Raw genomic sequence first — 18,045 nt, 5'->3', positions numbered from 1 at the left:
GGAAAATAATTTTGAGACACATTTATTAGCTGCAGTGTGAACGTTGTTAAAGAGACAATAATTCTCACTCACGCGGTGCAACCTGAAGGATCAAACCTGTGGCCTTTCTGTTACAGGGCAGCAGGTCTGAGCAGCAGGTGCCACAGACGGGGTTACAACACACAGTAAAAATGGGTGTCCTCAGCAGTTGGGGGAGAAAACCTCAGCCGTGATAGCTGTGAACATTTCCATATGTTGTCATGGCAGTGGAAAGTTGTGGTTTTGTTATTAGACACACGTGTTTAGCCGCTGCCCTGCAACTCGCTGTAGAACCGCATCAAAAACGTCAGCTCCACGTGTTCCGCATTCTTCTAATATCGCTCTAATTTATTCCAGCTTAGGCACAATTGTGTGTTTGTTCAAACTCTGCACTTTGATTTAACGTCTGCTGATGTTCTCACGCTGTAGATTCGGAGCCCCCGGTGATTGACAGGTGCAGATCGCCACCCACCGTCCAGGCCACGGGCTCGGAGACGGCAGTCATCTGGGAAGTGCCGCAGTTTTCCGACAACTCAGGTATGTTTGGAAGAGCGTTTGTTGTTTTGCTGCACTCCACCCTCCTCCGTGCAGGAGGCGGGTCACACAGGACCGTGATTGTTGGCTGACTGGAAAAAAAACCACCTGGATTCCCTGTTTTTGTTTCTGTGTATGTGTGAATAATGTGAGCGATACTGAGCAGAGAAGCTGAGCTGTCGTTTTGTGCATTTGTGTGCAAGCGAGTCTTTGACAGATGAAGTTGCACAGTCGCTGCTAATTTCATGAACTGTTTTAACAGGCTGAGGCAGGTGTTTCTCCACCAGTAATATTATTTTGTGGGAGTTGCACTTATTCCAAAGCATTTTTTCACACGGTGTAATAATGTGAGCATGTTGTTGGGGAGTTAAATGCTTCTCAGCATCTTGTCAGATCAAGTTATTTTTAATCAGAGTGGCTGATGTTAAATCACACGCTGCTCCAAGGTGACAGAATAATGACGCACTTCCACGTGGGACGGATGGTTCAGGCAGCATGTGAACGTGTAAAAGTGCGAGGATGTTCACTTTTTAACTCTGGTGTAAATACAGCACAGCAGAAGGTGGAGTCGAAGTAAAACATCTCATAAAGTTGGAAACACCCAAATAAAGTTCTTCACAACCTGCACATTAGCCTCGAACATTTGACCGCAAACCTTAAGGTTGTTGGTTTGATCTCTGACGCTGGTGCTGCCATACTCAAATTTATGAAAATCCCTCTGTGGTCCACTCTGCACAAGAATTTATTATTATTATTATTATTTTTTACATTTCAACTGTAAACAATAATTATACCATCACACATTTCAGCAAATGTGTGGTTAAGTCTTTTTTTTTATAGTAGGGTGAAACTGTTGTACTGATGTAGATTTTGGGTGCAGATCCCTGATTTATATTCTGTCAGGTTTTTGTAAAACACATTAAGTTGATCCAAATGATCACCTCAAACCGTTTAGTTAACTCATATAATTAAAATTAAGGTATTTAAATATGGTTGATTAGTGTTGAATAAACTTAAACATGTAAAGTGAATATTAATAATTCTGTTTATGGTGTAGAATGTACATAGTATTTAGCATGAAGTATTTCTTTGCTAATTCATGCAGTTCTCTCAACTCAACTCCTTTAATGGACTCGGACTTGGTTTGCTGTTTAAGAAAAAAAAAACAAAACTCTTCATTCAACTTTACACCCGGTTTTTGACGGCACAGTCACTCTGCTGCCTCGCCGGTGCTGACCACACCCCCTTTTCAGACCAACACGCCTGTTGCTCAGTGGGTTGAGCGGGTTTTCCTGAAACCAAAAGGTCACTGGATCAATTCCTCGTTGGTTCTTTGACTTAAAGTTCAAGATATCTAATTTCATCAGGCCACCAGTTAACTAGGTTTGTTAATAAGTTCAGGGAGTTTAAATGGTTTGAGGTCATCAGTTTAACTCCTCAGGTCTTTCAGGCTTTTATCAAAAACTCTTCTGGACCATGTGACAGTCCACGCGTTCCTTCAGAGAACTTTGAACATGTTTAAATGTGATCCTGAGCAATGTCCTGACAAGTTGCCACTTTGGCCGCTTACTCTGCTGATTTTTGGCGGTCCGGGATGATCCTGCTCTGAAGGGTTGCATAGAGGCCGAACAGACTAAATATCTTAGTCCTGGCTCAGGCTGGTCTGGCTGCAGTTGTGACAGACAACAAGCCAGACTTGTCCAGGCTTCCAGCCCACAGCCTGAGTAACTCACTGACTCGGCGTTCTCTTACACAACTCCAGCAGAGCTCAGATCAGCCTGCACGAAGTTCAGCCCGGCTTCCAGCTTCACCAGTCGGATACCCAGCATGCCCGGTGCCATGCCCGGTGCCCACCTGCGTGCAGAGGTGCATCCTCATCAAGAGCTCACATGTGCGGTAATAACAGGCTGTTGCGGCTGCTGTGACGTCAGGCCGCGCTTCAACGTCAGTGTTTCGTTTTCCAGGCCCACACCCTGATGCCGGTGCTATATATAGTCCCGCCTGTGCAGACACGCACATAAACACCAGCACACGCACAGGCTATAAATAAGGCGAGACGCCAGACGGGTGTCAGCGCTGTTGGAACGGCGTTTCACACTCAGGAGGTGGTTTGGACTGAAAATGGGTCGATCGGTTTCTCTCCCCCTGCATATGTTTTTTTTAACCTGTCTGGGTCTCACTCGTGGTGCACCTTTCATTGTTTTTCTTTCTCCCAAGTGTGTGTCCATAAATCTACACACATTCTACTCTTAATCCAGTGGGGCTGTTGCAGTTTTCCCTCTGTGATCCGTGGAGCATGATGTCCAGACATGCCATTCCCACTTTTTACATAAACCTCAACGGTTTATTAGAGGACAGTTATTTCATCCAGGAAAATATTCTAAGACTAACACTGCCCTCTACAGGATAACACCAAAAACAACTTACCAACCAGAATGTTCTGAAAAACAAAAACTACCAATAAATGTTTTTTTTTTTTGTTCAATAAACATCAATCTGTATTTATTTTAAGTTATCGTGTAACAAGTTGATCCAATGTTTGCTCCAAAAATGAGAGGTTAGTCCTCTGATTTCTCATATGGGGAGCACTGAGGATTCAACTCAATGGAACTAAAAAACAAACAAACTGACCAACAAGCTCATTTCAAGCTACATGTATCTTTAAAACCACACATTTTAAGAGAGAGAGAGAGAGAATGAAGAAGTGTCTGCTCCACAATCCTTTCTGGGGGCGTATGTGGAGCTGTTTCCATCTTATTGTGAGTTTTACAGTGGACACACTGTATGAAACACAATCACAAAGTAACGGTGTGTTTCACTGATTAAATTTCTGCCCTCTGCTTATCAGTCATCAATCTGTCACCTACTAACCAACCAGTAGATGGCAGACACGTCTAAGGGATATGACATGCAAAAACAAAATTGCTTTTTCAGTTAATCTGATACATTCACGTTCAAATCTTCATAGATCGTAGTAGTGAGGGCCAAAGAATAATAAATATCAAAAATGCACAAACATTGTTTTTTAACAATGAAAGCTGGCCAGTTTTATTTGCGTGCTGTGTGTTTGTTGATGTTGTGTTTCGGTGACTGCTGTGTTTTCTGTCAGGCGCTCGGCTGGCGGTGGCAGGGAGCCACAGTCCAGGGTCTCTGTTCCCGGTAGGAGAGACGCTGGTCCAGTACACAGCGACGGACGCAGCAGGAAACAGTCGCACCTGCAACCTCACCATCACTGTACAAGGTACCAGCCCAGTGCAGCGCCTTAAGCCGCTTTCATTGACCTCTGCAGTGAAAAACAAGTGCATTCAAACGGGATCGACGCAGATTTATGTAAATGAAAATCTTGGGGTGGCCTTCTAGAGTTTATGTTTTTATATAAAAATAGGAACAAAATATCTGAAGACGGATCATAACTGTGTGACTGCGTCATGGAAATAAATGTAATCGATAAGAATCTATTTGTGTGTGTGTGTGTGTGTGTGTGTGTAGGTACGACATGTGACCAACCCTACGTCCCAGTCAACGGCGAGTTCATCTGCACTGAAGAAGAGAAGGGCGTCAACTGCACGCTGCACTGTAAGGAAGGCTACAGCTTTACCCAGGATGCAGTTCACAGCTACTTCTGTGCCTTCAACGGGGTGTGGAATCCGCCGTACTCTCCAGACCGACCCGACTGCTCAGGTCAGCCGAGTGCAGGATTTTTCGAGCATGCAAACCCATGTTTGAGGATGCACCCGTAAGAGTCTGAGTGTATGTGGTCGAGCAGCGGCATGAAGACGATGCCGCACTTTGACATTTTTGTCCTTTCATAGTGAACCGAGTTGCAAACAATGGCTTCAAGCCGTTTGAGATGCTCTTCAAAGCCTCGCGGTGCGACGACGTGGACCTGATGAAGTCATTTGCTGGAGAGTTCAACGCCAAACTGGGAGACATGGTGAGACAAGTGAAGCGTGGGTGGTTGTCCAGCAGCTTGATGTTTGATTTAACTGGTGTGGTCTTGTGCTCCAGCTCCCCAACATTTGCAGCAGTGATGATGTCACCTGTAAGCTGGAGGTGATGTCACAGGGTCACTGTCTGGAGTACAACTACGACTATGAGAATGGGTTTGCTATTGGTAAGATTTCTAAATATCCCACAGAATGCACTGTTTTTTTTCACTGAAGCGCCTTATTGGCCCGATGTTGTTTGGTATTGATCAGGACCAGGAGGATGGGGAAACACCTGGGGTCCTCAGGGCACTCAGGACTACGCTTACTTTGAGTCAGGCTTTGCCACAGGCGTCCGGCCGATCACCAAACAGCAAGACGGCAGCATGCAGCCCCACCGCCGGACCAAGAGACACCGAAAGATCACAGGCCCCACCAGAGACCAAAAGATTCAGATCTTCTTCAACATCACAGGTAGAATAGATAAACTTTGAAGACTGACCACACGATGTGTGCATTGTGCACGTTATACCCACGTGTTCCTGTTAGCATCAGTCCTTTAAAGTTTGCCCATTCTCCCAGCAAGCGTCCCTCTGCCCCTGTCGAGGAATGACTCCGTGGAGGCAGCCAATCAGAAGAGGCTCCTTCGCACGCTGGAGCAGTTGACCAATCGCCTGAGGCGAACGCTCTCCAAGCAGCCGCTGTCCAGTTTCCACCTGTCCTCAGAAATGATTGTTGCAGATCCCAAATCTCTGGAGAGCAAGAAGGCGACTCTGTTCTGTCGGCCCGGCTCGGTGCTGAAAGGCCGCATGTGTGGTGAGTTAGAACCCTCACCTGCTGTGTTGTTGTTGTTGGCCTCGTCCGTCTTCACGTTTGCAACAGTGTTTTTAATGTCTCTCCTGCAGTTCAGTGTCCCGTGGGGACATACTTTTCCCTGGAGTACAATGAATGTGAGAGCTGCTGGCTGGGCTCCTACCAGGACCAGGAGGGCCAGCTGGAGTGCAAGTCCTGTCCTGACGGAACCTCCACCGCCTACCTGCACTCCCGAAGTGTGGCGGAGTGCAAAGGTCCAACACACAGACACACAAAACCAGAGTCCAGTTAAATGTTGCACACTGTGATGTTGGTGTGTCCTGCTGTGTCTCTGTAGGACAGTGTAAGCCCGGGAGTCACTCGGTCAACGGGCTGGAGATCTGTGAGTCGTGTCCACTGGGTCACTTCCAGCCTGGTTTTGGTGCCAAGGAGTGTCTGACGTGTCCGGACGACACGTCCACCGTGACCCGAGGAGCCGTGGACGAGACGGAGTGTGGAGGTGACACTGTGGAGAGGACACCCCCGAATGTCCTCTAAACCAGTGATTCTCAACCGGGGTGCCGCGGCACCCTAGGGTGCCGTGATCGATCGTCAGGGGTGCCGTGGGTATTTTTCATATTCGCGATTATTTTTCATATTCGCGATTACCGTGAATTATTTATTTTATCCATAAAGCATAAAACGACTCAGAATCTGACGTCATTGTGCTGCAGCCTCGCTCTCGTCTTAAGGCGGGACAATAACAAGGAGGCTGACGGCCGATTAAAACAGTACCGTCTCCTTCTAAAATGCGGAGCTGTCGGTGTGTGTGTCTGTGCGCGCGCGCGGAGTTAACAGGCTGCAGACTGCGAGGGAGGGGGTGGGTGAGGGAGATTCCTGAATGCAGGCGCGACACGTTCAGTGCGCAGCGAGCGCGGAGCAGAGAGAGGATTTTAACCCCAGTGAACGTTAACAAAACGGAAACGTGAAGCTGCCTTTACTTCTCTCTGAACTTTCTCTAAAGGTGTGATTCTGCCGTTACCATCCTGTTCACACCATGTGCGCGTCGTATGCTGAATTTATGAGATCATGAGATGAAATAAATGGTCAAATATCTTTAAAAACATATTTAAAAAATGAGAATATATGAATGAACTGAGCCACAAAAAAAAAAAAAAACAATGTTCAGACGCACAGATCACAAAAAGCAGGTGAGAACTCTGAACTTTAACAGCTGTTATTTTCCAAAGGTATTTATTTGTTCAATCTTGAGCTTAATGCAGTTTTTAAGCACAAATCGTGACTGATGAGGAGAAACAATGCAACAGAAACAACCACAAATCAGAAAAAGTTGGGACTGTATGTAAAATGAAGATAAAAATAAAAATGTTGCACTATTCCCAGTTTCTCCACTCACAGAAGCCAAACGTTCTTCCAGAGTTGTGTAATTATACTACAATAGTAGAATATAAAGAAGGGGAAAAAAAAGAAAAAAAATAGACAATATATTCATCAATCGCAATTATTTGTCTGACAATTAATCGTCTCCAGAAATTCCTAATCATGACAGCCCTACTTGAGATCAGAGCGCAAAATGCTTGAGGATTTTCGAAATGCGGTGTTTTCTGTATCGATTTTCTATTGCAATAATTGGGTTTTGTGCAAAACCAGAGGTAATAGCATTATAATATTTTGGTTGGTGGTGTGCCGCAGGATTTTGTAAATATAAACAGGGTGCCGCAGCTCAAAAAAGGTTGAAAATCACTGCTCTAAACCTTAATAATGAAGATCTGATGTTCAGAACGTTTAATTTGACAACCAGAATATCAAACTTTTGGAGCTTTTTTCTGATTCTGCTTCTTCTTGTTTTAATTTTATGGTTCCAGTCCCGTGTTCAGCGGGTTATTTTTCTCGTACCGGTCTGGTTCCCTGTTACCCGTGTCCTCAAGATTACTACCAGCCTGAATACGGACGCTCCTACTGTCTCTCCTGTCCTTTCTACGGGACCACCACGGTTACCGGGGCAACCACAATACAGCACTGCTCCAGTGAGTGTCAGTCAGTGTGTGTGTGTGTGTGTGTGTGTGTGTGTGTGTGCATCATGTTTGCCCATTATTTCACGATCTCCGATAGTTTTCATTTCTCCTTTTTCTCTGATTTGGGATAATCACGAGAAAAGCTTTGTATCATGATTACAAATTCAAAAGCATGTTTTGAAACATTTTGAAACCTTGTTCTGAACCCATGTTCTAAATAGGGATGCACCAATCCACAATTTTTCACTTCCGATCCGATCCCGATACCTGAATTTGGATATCTGCTGATACCAATACTATTCCGATCCGATACCAGAGCTCTGCTTTAATATTATTATTATCTGTATTGTTGATTTTATATGAGGATTTTCTTATAAAGGAGACCTGAAAGTTGAGCTACAATTTACCAGAAGGTGTATCTAAGATGAAAGACTAGATTTGATGTTTTGGTGAAATAATTAAGTACTTTTATTTTTTATAGACGTTTATAGCCTTATTTTTATAGACTTAAAGAGAAAAGACAGAACTCTCTCTCCCTGCCTGTCTCTCTCTCTCTCTCTCTCTCTCCGTCTCTCTCTCTTTTTCTTCCTCTCTCGCTGTTTAAGTGCTGTTCAAACTTCGAACCTTTGGTAAACATGAAGCCTTTCAACTGTAAAATTAGTGTATCATCAACGACGCTCACGCGCAGGATTTTAATGGCGCCTTTTTCCCTTTCAGTGGACAGAATCTCTGTTCGCTGTCCTCCTCGGCTGCACGCTGAGCTGGCGTTTTACTCGTTAAACTTTTTAGCACACATTTTCAGCAACAATTCAGCTGATTTTTTTGGGGGGGGAAATCCGAGCTCATCGAACAAGCAGTTTGAAGCCGAGAGCCGGGCAGAAATTTCCTGCTACTCGCAGCTGGAACACTGCAGAAGAGAACTCTCTCAAACAGCCCAGCTTCAGAAAAAAATCCCTCCTCCTCCTCAGCAGTAAACAAGCAGAGAGCAAACAACAGCAGTTGAGAGGATTCACAGTTGCTCTTCTCCGGTATTGGAAAATGTCATGGATTGGATCTGTATTTTCCAATACGTGAATTACATCGGTATCAGGATCCAGGATCGGATCAGTCCCATCCCCATTCTAAAACAGTTGTTTTACTGTCAGAGTCATCTTCTAATTAAAACCTACTTTGTACAAATGATGACACAGACACTCCTACAAATCAAAATCAAATCTCTCCTCCTGCAAAATTATGATATCAAACAAAATACACATTAACAACCTGAGACACCAAAGGTTATAACAACACACCAGATCCAAGAGAATACTTAACTTTTAACTTTTTATTTCTTCTTTACAAATAAAACATGTATTTTATCACCAGATGTCTCAGTGGAAAAACGTTTCAAATGATACAAACGACTGAACCCTTTTCTGAAACAGTGGTTTCAGTTGACTCAACCTCTTGAATCTTCTATTTTTGACTCTTTGTCTCGAGCTCAAGCTTCACTGTTCGATTTAGGAAAATATGTTGCTGTGTTATGCAATTCACACGGTTTATAAACGGTTTATTATTTGAGTGTGCGATGTTCAAATCATTTCCAGCTGTGAACGCCGCTCAGGTGCCGTGCGTGCGTGCGTGCTCACTCTTTGATCTAAACAGCGTGAGAACAGACTGTAAGACCACACTGGCGTTATTGCTGATCGACTGCATGTATAATTGTTAGAGTTCTGCGCGATGTGCCAGGTGAGGTCAGCTGCTTCATGTCAGCTGTCTGATGGCGGTTTTTGGCGTTTTAAAACTTTTGACCTGCACCTCTGGGTTGTGACGGCGCTGTCTGATTGCAAAAGCCATGATTACATGGAATCAGAGGTAAGTGGGAATACTTGGACCTTTGTTGGACGCTGTGTGTGGATGAAAGAGATGTTTCGAGGTTTGAAGAAGAATTCAGGCTTTTGTTCAGTCTGCCAGTGGGTCACTGTGTTTTTTCTTTTTCCACCCTGTCTGAGCTCACGTTGTCTGTGTTTTGTCTGGGTGTTATTGTCAGGTTTTGGCTCCAGTTTTCTCCCCAAGGAAGAGAGTGTGACTTCACCTCCAGAGGTCGAGGTCATTGAGGACTACCAAGCCAGCAGTCAGGTTCGTCTTTATATCCAGAAGAAGGGAATGCCAGACTGCGCTCCTCATCCCTGTAGCTCTCAACTGCCCAGAATCAAGCATTTTCTGGACGTAATCGTCCACACAGGACATTACACATACAGTGCTTTCCCCCAAAAAATGCACTGAAGGTGCAGCACCAACATGTTACTCCTTTGGAGCCAAGACACTGATTCTTAGATTGAAGATTTCACAGACAGCTGGATATGATGGGATTTGCTGTTCCTACAGGTTTTCCATGAGTGCTTCCTGAATCCTTGTCAGAATAAGGGGACGTGTGAGGAGGTCGGGGCAGGATATGTTTGCACCTGCACACCCGGATTCACAGGTAAATCATTAGATGACATAACACAAACACAGGAGCCTGTCTGTATACCACGTCATCAGGTTAAAGAGCTGCTTTTACTGAGTTTATATGAAAAAATATTTCCAAAATCTGCCTTTTATTCTCTCGGGATGTTCTGGGTTCATGTCTCCCCGTCCACACGGCTGCTACTCAATCAGAGTTTGTTGCATCACATCCTGTGAAATCTGTGCCGTAGGCGCCAAGTGTGAGGTCGACATCGATGAGTGTGACTCCGCTCCGTGTCAGAATGGCGGCCTGTGTAAGGACGGAATGGAAGAATTCCAGTGCGAGTGCAAGGCCGGATTTGTAGGTACGGAAGCATTTGGGAACTACGTCCTTCATGAGAGATGTGCCACAGTTATCTTCACATTCTTGCTGCCTTTCAGTCACATCATGTCTTTTTTTTTTTTTTATTGTCCGCCAGACAATAAAAATGAGTGACGCCTTCTGGATCCGTATCTGGATCACCACCAGAATTTTTAAAAACTTTTTATAGCTGCCAATATTTTCAATAAGTTCAGTTTGTAAAAAAGTTCAGCAAAGCTTCAAAACAAACTGGCAGTAAAGAAAATGAGTCAGTAATAAGCACAGAATGCAGTTATTTAATGCGTCGTCCATTTGGTTGTTGTCCTCAGGCTCGCTGTGTGAGGCGGAGGTGAATGAGTGTGTGTCCTCCCCCTGTCTGAACGAGGGCGTGTGTGTGGACGTGGTCAACGGCTTCACTTGCAGCTGTACTGATGGATTCACAGGTAAATCTGCACTCTGGTTCCCTGAAGGATGAGTCTGCTTCTACTGTCTGCACCATGATGATGATGATGATGATGATGTAAATACATGAATGTATGTTCATGTTTTCACAGGATCTCGCTGCGAGCTGGAAATAAACGAGTGTCTTTCCAACCCTTGTTTGCATGGAGGTGTATGTGAAGACCTGACGGCCGGCTACACTTGTAATTGTGCAGTTGGCTTCTCGGGGGACAGCTGTGAGGTCAACATCAACGAATGTTACAGCACCCCCTGTCTGAATGGAGGCTCATGTCTGGATGCTGTTAATAATTTTAGGTAATCCAATTTCAGGTCGGAAGAAGCAGCTCTTTGCCTACTTCTCTGTTCATTGGTTGCTTATGTGGTGCTACTTTGTGATGTCCTTTAACCCCTGCCCCCTCCTCGTGCCAGGTGTCAGTGTGTGGAGGGTTACCGAGGTCGGCTGTGTGAGGTGGACGTGGATGAGTGCGACCCCAACCCATGTGTGAATGGAGCCAGCTGCCTGGATGGTTTGGGGGCATTCACCTGCCGGTGCCTCCCTGGGTTCAATGGAACCAGGTGTGAGACAGGTACTATAGGACAGGCAACACATCAACACAGCAGTCTAATATAAAAGGTCAGGCAAGGAGAAAAGTTATTCATAAATTATTACCCTGAGCAGCCCACTGTCTGTACGCTGGAAGCCTCCCACCAGTGTAGGAGGTGGAGGTGCATGAACTCAGATGACAGTGAAATGTAACAGTATAACATCAGTGACAGGCTCACAGCACACACTGAAGACTGACCTTGATGGGGTCTATCAAAGATCAGGAAATGATGTCCACGTTAAATACGCAATATCTACATTGGTTCAGTTTGAGTTCATTGTGACAACAAGAAACTTGCAATGAAACCTGAGACACATTTGCAGAAGTTTGCCATAGTAATTAATATTTATGTAACGATCATACAGAAGAAGGACAAATGTCAAAAAAGGAGAAAGTTAAATGGTTCTATTTTATCCTGTCAGAGATGTCTTCTGCTTTCAACCTGGACTTTGAGGTGTCTGGTATCCACGGCTACGTGATGATGGATGGAGTGATGCCGCCGCTGACAGAAATCACCTGCACCTTCTGGATGAGGTCAACGGACACGACCAATTACGGTACTCCCATCTCCTACGCTGTGGAGAGCAGTGACAACGCTTTTCTCCTCATCGACTACAACGGGTCAGTCAGACGCCGACATTCACCCATTCACACCGAATGAACGTAAAATAGATCAAATACAAAAAAACAAGCTTTTTCTCTTGTATTCTTCAGGTGGGTGGTTTATGTGAACGGTAAGGAGCGGATCACAGACTGCCCTGCGGTGAATACGGGTCAGTGGTACCACATTGGGGTGTCGTGGCGGAGCTATGATGGTGACTGGAGAATCTACATCAACGGCAAGCCATCAGATGGAGGCAAAGGCCTGTCAGTCGGCACCACCATCCCAGGTGTAGTGCTGTCATCTGCCTGTCTGCTGCACAAAACAGAATCTATACATTTCCCTGAGCAACCCCACTTTCTGTACGTTGGAAGCCTGAGCTGTCTAGCTCACAGTCATCATGGAATGCTTTTAGAAATGTTATTCAGTGAGTGCATTTTTGTCAGCGGAGACAGAAAGGTAAAATGAAAGACACTGAACAGAACAGCTTCTCATCCAGTTGTTGCTAACCTCTGACCTTTGGCCTGTTTGCTGTAGGTGGTGGCGCACTAGTATTAGGTCAGGACCAGGACCAGAGGGGCGAGGGCTTCAACCCTGTGGAGTCGTTTGTGGGCTCCATCAGTCAGCTCAACATCTGGGACCGTGTTCTCACACCACAGCAGGTTCATATGAAAAATCCTCCGATGCAACAGTAAATTCCAACTATTTCAATGGATTTTCTCAAGCAATGAATTTGGAAAATCAGATCATTTAACAAACAGCAGGATTAAACACTGTTTTCATTAGAAGAACTGTCAAAATGCTGTGTTCCTTCTGCTCAGTGGTCTTTAGCGTTTTTGCTCATATTGCAGATTAAAGTTCTGTCCAGCAGCTGTCCGGCTTCCCATGTGACCCACAGAGGAAACGTCCTCGCCTGGCCGGACTTTCTTAGCGGTGTTGTGGGCCGAATCAAAGTTAACCACAACAGCATTTTCTGTGCCGGTAACAAAGCACCGCACACGTTAATAAAACAAACAGACCTGTGAATGGAGTCATCATGAATCACGCTTGGTTCCTGCAGACTGCCCCCAGCTGGAGAACACTGCGCCCCACCTGCACGTCTCCACCGTGGAGGTCAGCCCCGGCGCCCAGGTCCAGCTTTCGTGTGATCCCGGTTTCTACCTGGTGGGGGAGCCAGTGCTGCAGTGTCAAAATAAAGGAGAGTGGAGCCACCCGGTGCCCACCTGTGAAAGTGAGCCAGACCACTAAGATAGTCCACCCCTGGCTCGTGTTGTGTCATTCTTGCAGACTCAGTTCCTCTGTCCTCTTTGTCTTACAGGAGTGTCTTGCGGGCGTCCTCGTCCTCTGGAGAACGGCGTGTTTCAGGGCATGGACTTCCACGCTGGCAGCTTTGTGGTGTATCGGTGTAATGCTGGTTTTTACCTGCTGGGAGACGCCAAGGTGCACTGCAGCAACAGTGGGAAGTGGGGAAGAAACCCACCGGCCTGTCTTGGTACTTCATCATCTAACGGGTGGAACTGCGGGTTTGATTAAATCCCAGCCACTGATACAGACAGCACACAGTTAGACAACAGTCTGGGTTTTTGTAACATACTGGGCTGCAGGAACCCAGACCTCAGAGACCTGGACCTTTAGGGAAGTGATTGACCACCAGCTGACTTTGCCTTTGGGCAGATCTGAAATCCACACTTACTCAAACCATATTCCTTGACCTTTGGCAGAAGCAGTTCTGGGGTTGAATATGTTTTTGTGATGTTGTAGGAACATAAACATCTTGTTCAAGGTTTGAGTGTTTTTATGAATTCCAGACATGGACGAGTGTGCGCTTGGCTCTGACTGTGACGATCACGCAAGCTGTCAGAACACGGACGGCTCCTACACCTGCATCTGCATCCACCCGTACAGCGGAGACGGGAAGAACTGCACAGGCAAGAAGACGCGCGACTTAGAGAGTGCTCATGAGCACAAAGACAAGACAAAATAAATAAATCTGTGTGTGCGTGTGTGTGTGTGTTGTCACCAGAGCCAGTGAAGTGCCAGAATCCAGGTTCTCCAGAGTTTGGTCACCGGGATGGCAGCAGCTTCCTGATGGGCAGCGAGGTCGTCTTTGGCTGTGAGGACGGCTATGAGCTGGTTGGCTTGTCTCGGCTCCGCTGCTTGGAGGACGGACGTTGGGACGATCCTGTCCCCTACTGCAGAGGTGAGCTGTGAACGGTCATCACAGTGCAGCGCTGTCGCAGAAACTATTCTTCTTTTTCTTATCATTATTATTATTATGACAACATTTTGAAGAGATCGTATTTTTTTCCTCCTCTGACTGCTTTGAATTTATGTTTTGGTATTTTTTTTTTTTTTGATAATCCTGCCTGTTTACAATGAATAGAAATGGTCTTTTATGTCTTTCCCATGTGCGTAGAGTCGGATTGAATTTGATCTTTGCTGGACTTCAGTCAGTCATTGGACAGATGGAAAGAATCTTTTATTAATGACCGTCTTTGTTGTGTTGAAGCACTCTCCTGCCCAACGCCACTGGTTCCAGAAAACTCAGTCATGACGGGGAGCAACTTCACCTATGGAAGAAAGGTGACTTTCAGGTATCTTTAGCATCCCCTACAGCATTCACGGTGTAACGACAACAGTGAGAAATCTGAACTGTTACTGAACTATTAAAAACTGGAGTCAGTCTGATTGTGTCTGTTTAATTATTGACTTTGGGTTTGTGTGTTTGATTCACCCCAGCTGTATGAAGGGCTTCCTGCCTCAAGTCCCCTATGAGTTCCAGTGTCTCGCTAGTCTGAGGTGGAGCGGCACGCCACCTGTCTGCCACCCAGTCACCTGCGGGGGGCCTCCAATCATCGAACATGCAGACTACACCCTCCACACCAACACATACCTGTCGACTGTCACGTACACCTGTGCCCAGGGATACAGGTGATGATGCTCTCCGCAGTTTTTTTTTATTAGAACATCAGACTGAGTTGCTGTATTTCACCTAAAATAAGTTGTCCTAAGGCTGTCTGCATACAGAGCAGGTCGAGACCCAAAAACAGGAATACAAAAGTGGCAGCAGTGAGGAAAAACTCACTTTAACAGCAAGAAACCTCAAGCAGAACCAGACCGTGGGGGGAGCATCAGCCCCACTCACCAGTCATAACCTAGAAATGTCTGTAAGTGTCAGTGCAGTGGTGTGGGATTGTAAACTCCGTGTGTTGGTGTGAAGACCACAGGACTCCATGGACATCGTTTGTGAAGCAACCGGGGAGTGGAGCCGACCGTTCCCCCGCTGTGTGAGTGTCGTGTGCGGTGAGCCTCCATCGCTACGTGACGCCACGAGGACCGGACTAAACTTTGAGCTGGGAAACAAAGTGCACTATATCTGCAAAGAAGGGTGAGTGTGTTAAAAACTAAAATATAAAGTTGCAGCCAAACATATCATCAGCAATCAAAATTTGATTTTTTTAATACTTCCTGCAGAATTGATGTTGAGATGTCGTTATGTTTGCCTGCAGGTACACTCTGATTGGTCCAGAGTTTAGAGAGTGTTTGCCAAGTGGCCAGTGGAGTGACAGCTCTGCTCAGTGTGTTCCCCGCTCCTGCGGCCCCCCGCCTGCCATCGACCACGCTGAGCCTTACGAGAGCCACCAGCTGTATGGAGACACGGCTAACTACTACTGCATCGATGGCTACACTGCCGGCAACAACTCCAAAATGGTGTGCAATGCCCAGGGAGTGTGGGCGTTCCCTGATGGAATGGAAGCCCCTCGCTGCATTGCAAATTTTTGCCTACGTCCTCCTGACCTGCGCCACGCCATTTTGGACTCCACCAACAAACCGAAATATGCTAGCAACACTGAAGTAAGCTACAAATGTGAGGAGGGCTTCATGCTGAACACTACAGCCACGTTGAGGTGCTTGATGGGAGGAGAATGGGAACCTTCACCGTACGATATTAGCTGTGTGCCGGTAAGATGCGCCAAGCCGGAAAGCATCGAGCGAGGATACGTGAGTGGAATAAATTACAGTTTTGGAGCTGTGGTTGCGTACAGCTGCGAAAAAGGCTTCTTGATCCGAGGAGAAAAGCGAAGGACTTGCAAGGCCAATGGAGAGTGGGGAGGAGTTTTGCCCACCTGTGCCCGTGTCCTGCTCCACCCCTCCCCCACTGAGGAATGGATTCATTCAGGTATGAGATGCACAGATGGTATTAATTAGTGTCATGAATAAGACACAAAGCATCATAAAGGCTGCATCTAATTTGTGTTTCTATCCATCTTCAGAGCAGAGGCCGATTCACCTTCAACAGCAAGGTGACTTACGCCTGCAACGCAGGATACAGGCTGGTTGGTCGTCCAGAGCGAGTTTGCCAAGCCAATCGCATGTGGTCCATAACGACCCTCCGTCCTGCCTCCTCCTAACGTGTGATCCCCCCCCCAATATTGACCACGGTCACTACAGGGGTTCAGTTTTTGATGTTGGACGGAAAGTGGAGTATATCTGTGACGAAGGATATGAACTGGTTGGTGAGGCAGTGTGGACCTGCTTGAAGTATGGAAGGTGGGATAAGACAAAGCGTCCACGCTGCTCCCCTGTCCAGTGTCCAGAGCCACCACTGGAGGAAAACCACCTGGTTTTAAAGAGTGTGGACTCTGAAGCTGGAACAGTGGAGTTATCCTGTGAGGATGGCTACATCCTCAAAGGGGCCCGCTCACTGCGCTGTATGCCGTCCCAGGAATGGAATGACACCTTCCCGTCTGTAAGCAGGTATTCTGCGGATCACCTCCTGATGTGCCATTTGGAAGTTCTTCATCCGTGCCCCCATTCCGTTTGGCTCGGTGGTCATTTACACCTGCATGAACGGCTTCTCTTTGAGAAAAGACAGCGCCTTGTCCTGTCTAGCCAGCGGGGAGTGGAGCCGCCCTTACCCAGAGTGCATCCTTGTGGAATGTCCTCAGCCTATGGAAATTTCTAATGGCATTGTTGATGTCCAGGGCCTGATGTATATGAGCACAGCGCTCTACAGCTGTAAAAGTGGATATAATTTGGTGGGGAACTCCACTGTCCTCTGTGGAGAGAGGGGGGTGTGGATTGGAGGGGTGCCTTCTTGCCGACCAGTTGAATGCCCGATCCCTACACAAATTGCAAATGGAAAAGTGGTTTATACAAAGCTCCAGTTCGGCCACAGTGCCGTGTACTCATGCCAACGTGGGTATTGTCTTCAAGGACCAGAGACTCTGAAGTGCCTGGCCAGCGGTGAGTGGAACCTGAAGCCACCCACCTGCACACAGATATCCTGCACCCCACCAGAACCCATTGAAAATGGTTTTGTAGAAGGCCAGGATCATAGTTTTGGTGTTACTATTTTCTACAGCTGTTTTCCTGGTTTCCAGTTGGTAGGACAGGACCATCTGACCTGTGAAGAGTTTGGCTGGTCTAGTTCTGTTCCTGTCTGCGTGCCCTCAGACTGTGGCCTGCCTCCTCACATTGACTTTGGGGACTATGTTAAGGTGTCAGAATCTGGAAGTGCTCCAGCAGAAAGAGCGACTGGCACTGCTTCGAAAGACACATCACCCATGGACTTGAACTTCCTTCATGGGACACTGATTGAGTACCGTTGTCATAAAGGTTATGACCTGACAACACCGACCAGGTTGACTTGTCGGGAGGATGGAGGCTGGAATGGAACAGCCCCTGCATGCATCCCTGCGGAGTGCGAGACGCCACCTCAGCCAGAACACGGCTGGGTCAATGTGACCGATACCTCTCTTGGAAGTTTGGTGAAGTATGCCTGTAAAGACGGGTATAAACTAGAGGGGGAAGCTGTCAGGCATTGTGTATCGGGTCGACTGTGGACTAGTGAGGCCCCAATTTGTGTGCCTGTTTCCTGTGGTGACCTGGGCCTCCTCGCTAATGGCACCACTCATGGACGTGCTTTTGTTTAATCCTGAGGTTCTGCGCTATGAATGTAGTCCTGGGTTTGTCCTCCAGGGCCGTAACGCTGTTGTCTGTCAGGCTGATGGAAAGTGGGATGGACCAAAGCCATGGTGTGAACCTGTGTCTTGTGGTCCTCCAAAGTCCCGAGTCATATAACTGTGAGAGGGGAGGGGTACACGTATAACAATGAGGTAGAACTGATCTGTCAGCCTGGTTTCATCTTGAAAGGGAAGTCTGTCAGTGTTTGCCAGGCTGATGGGACCTGGAGTCACGAGTTTCCGACGTGTGTCCCCGCCCGCTGTGGAAAGCCCTCACAGGTGCCCAATGGCCACGTGTTGGGGTCAGAGTTTGGCTTCAACAACAAAATCAGGTATGA

At 46.7% G+C, this 18,045-nt stretch overlaps 1 protein-coding gene across 1 annotated transcript in view; it reads left to right on the top strand.

The window, feature by feature from the left end:
- svep1 (sushi, von Willebrand factor type A, EGF and pentraxin domain containing 1) overlaps nt 1-18,045 on the top strand; it is a 97,460-nt gene that overhangs the window by 67,559 nt on the left and 11,856 nt on the right. Inside the window, 35 exon segments of the mRNA XM_034164156.1 lie at nt 448-555; nt 3,662-3,793; nt 4,042-4,233; nt 4,365-4,486; nt 4,561-4,666; nt 4,752-4,952; nt 5,061-5,294; nt 5,384-5,545; nt 5,629-5,790; nt 7,157-7,318; nt 9,336-9,424; nt 9,674-9,770; nt 9,985-10,098; nt 10,424-10,537; nt 10,649-10,850; nt 10,965-11,122; nt 11,563-11,761; nt 11,855-12,030; nt 12,279-12,403; nt 12,593-12,722; nt 12,802-12,972; nt 13,060-13,233; nt 13,550-13,669; nt 13,765-13,941; nt 14,251-14,335; nt 14,481-14,672; nt 14,962-15,129; nt 15,251-15,871; nt 15,873-15,921; nt 16,016-16,121; nt 16,124-16,486; nt 16,489-16,554; nt 16,557-17,674; nt 17,676-17,808; nt 17,811-18,045. Of these exon segments, the coding sequence (XP_034020047.1) occupies nt 448-555; nt 3,662-3,793; nt 4,042-4,233; nt 4,365-4,486; nt 4,561-4,666; nt 4,752-4,952; nt 5,061-5,294; nt 5,384-5,545; nt 5,629-5,790; nt 7,157-7,318; nt 9,336-9,424; nt 9,674-9,770; nt 9,985-10,098; nt 10,424-10,537; nt 10,649-10,850; nt 10,965-11,122; nt 11,563-11,761; nt 11,855-12,030; nt 12,279-12,403; nt 12,593-12,722; nt 12,802-12,972; nt 13,060-13,233; nt 13,550-13,669; nt 13,765-13,941; nt 14,251-14,335; nt 14,481-14,672; nt 14,962-15,129; nt 15,251-15,871; nt 15,873-15,921; nt 16,016-16,121; nt 16,124-16,486; nt 16,489-16,554; nt 16,557-17,674; nt 17,676-17,808; nt 17,811-18,045 (6,763 nt within the window).

The sequence above is a fragment of the Thalassophryne amazonica genome, chromosome 23, assembly GCF_902500255.1.
Source record: "Thalassophryne amazonica chromosome 23, fThaAma1.1, whole genome shotgun sequence".
NCBI lineage: Eukaryota > Metazoa > Chordata > Actinopteri > Batrachoidiformes > Batrachoididae > Thalassophryne > Thalassophryne amazonica.
This window is presented reverse-complemented; position numbering and strand designations above follow the sequence as displayed.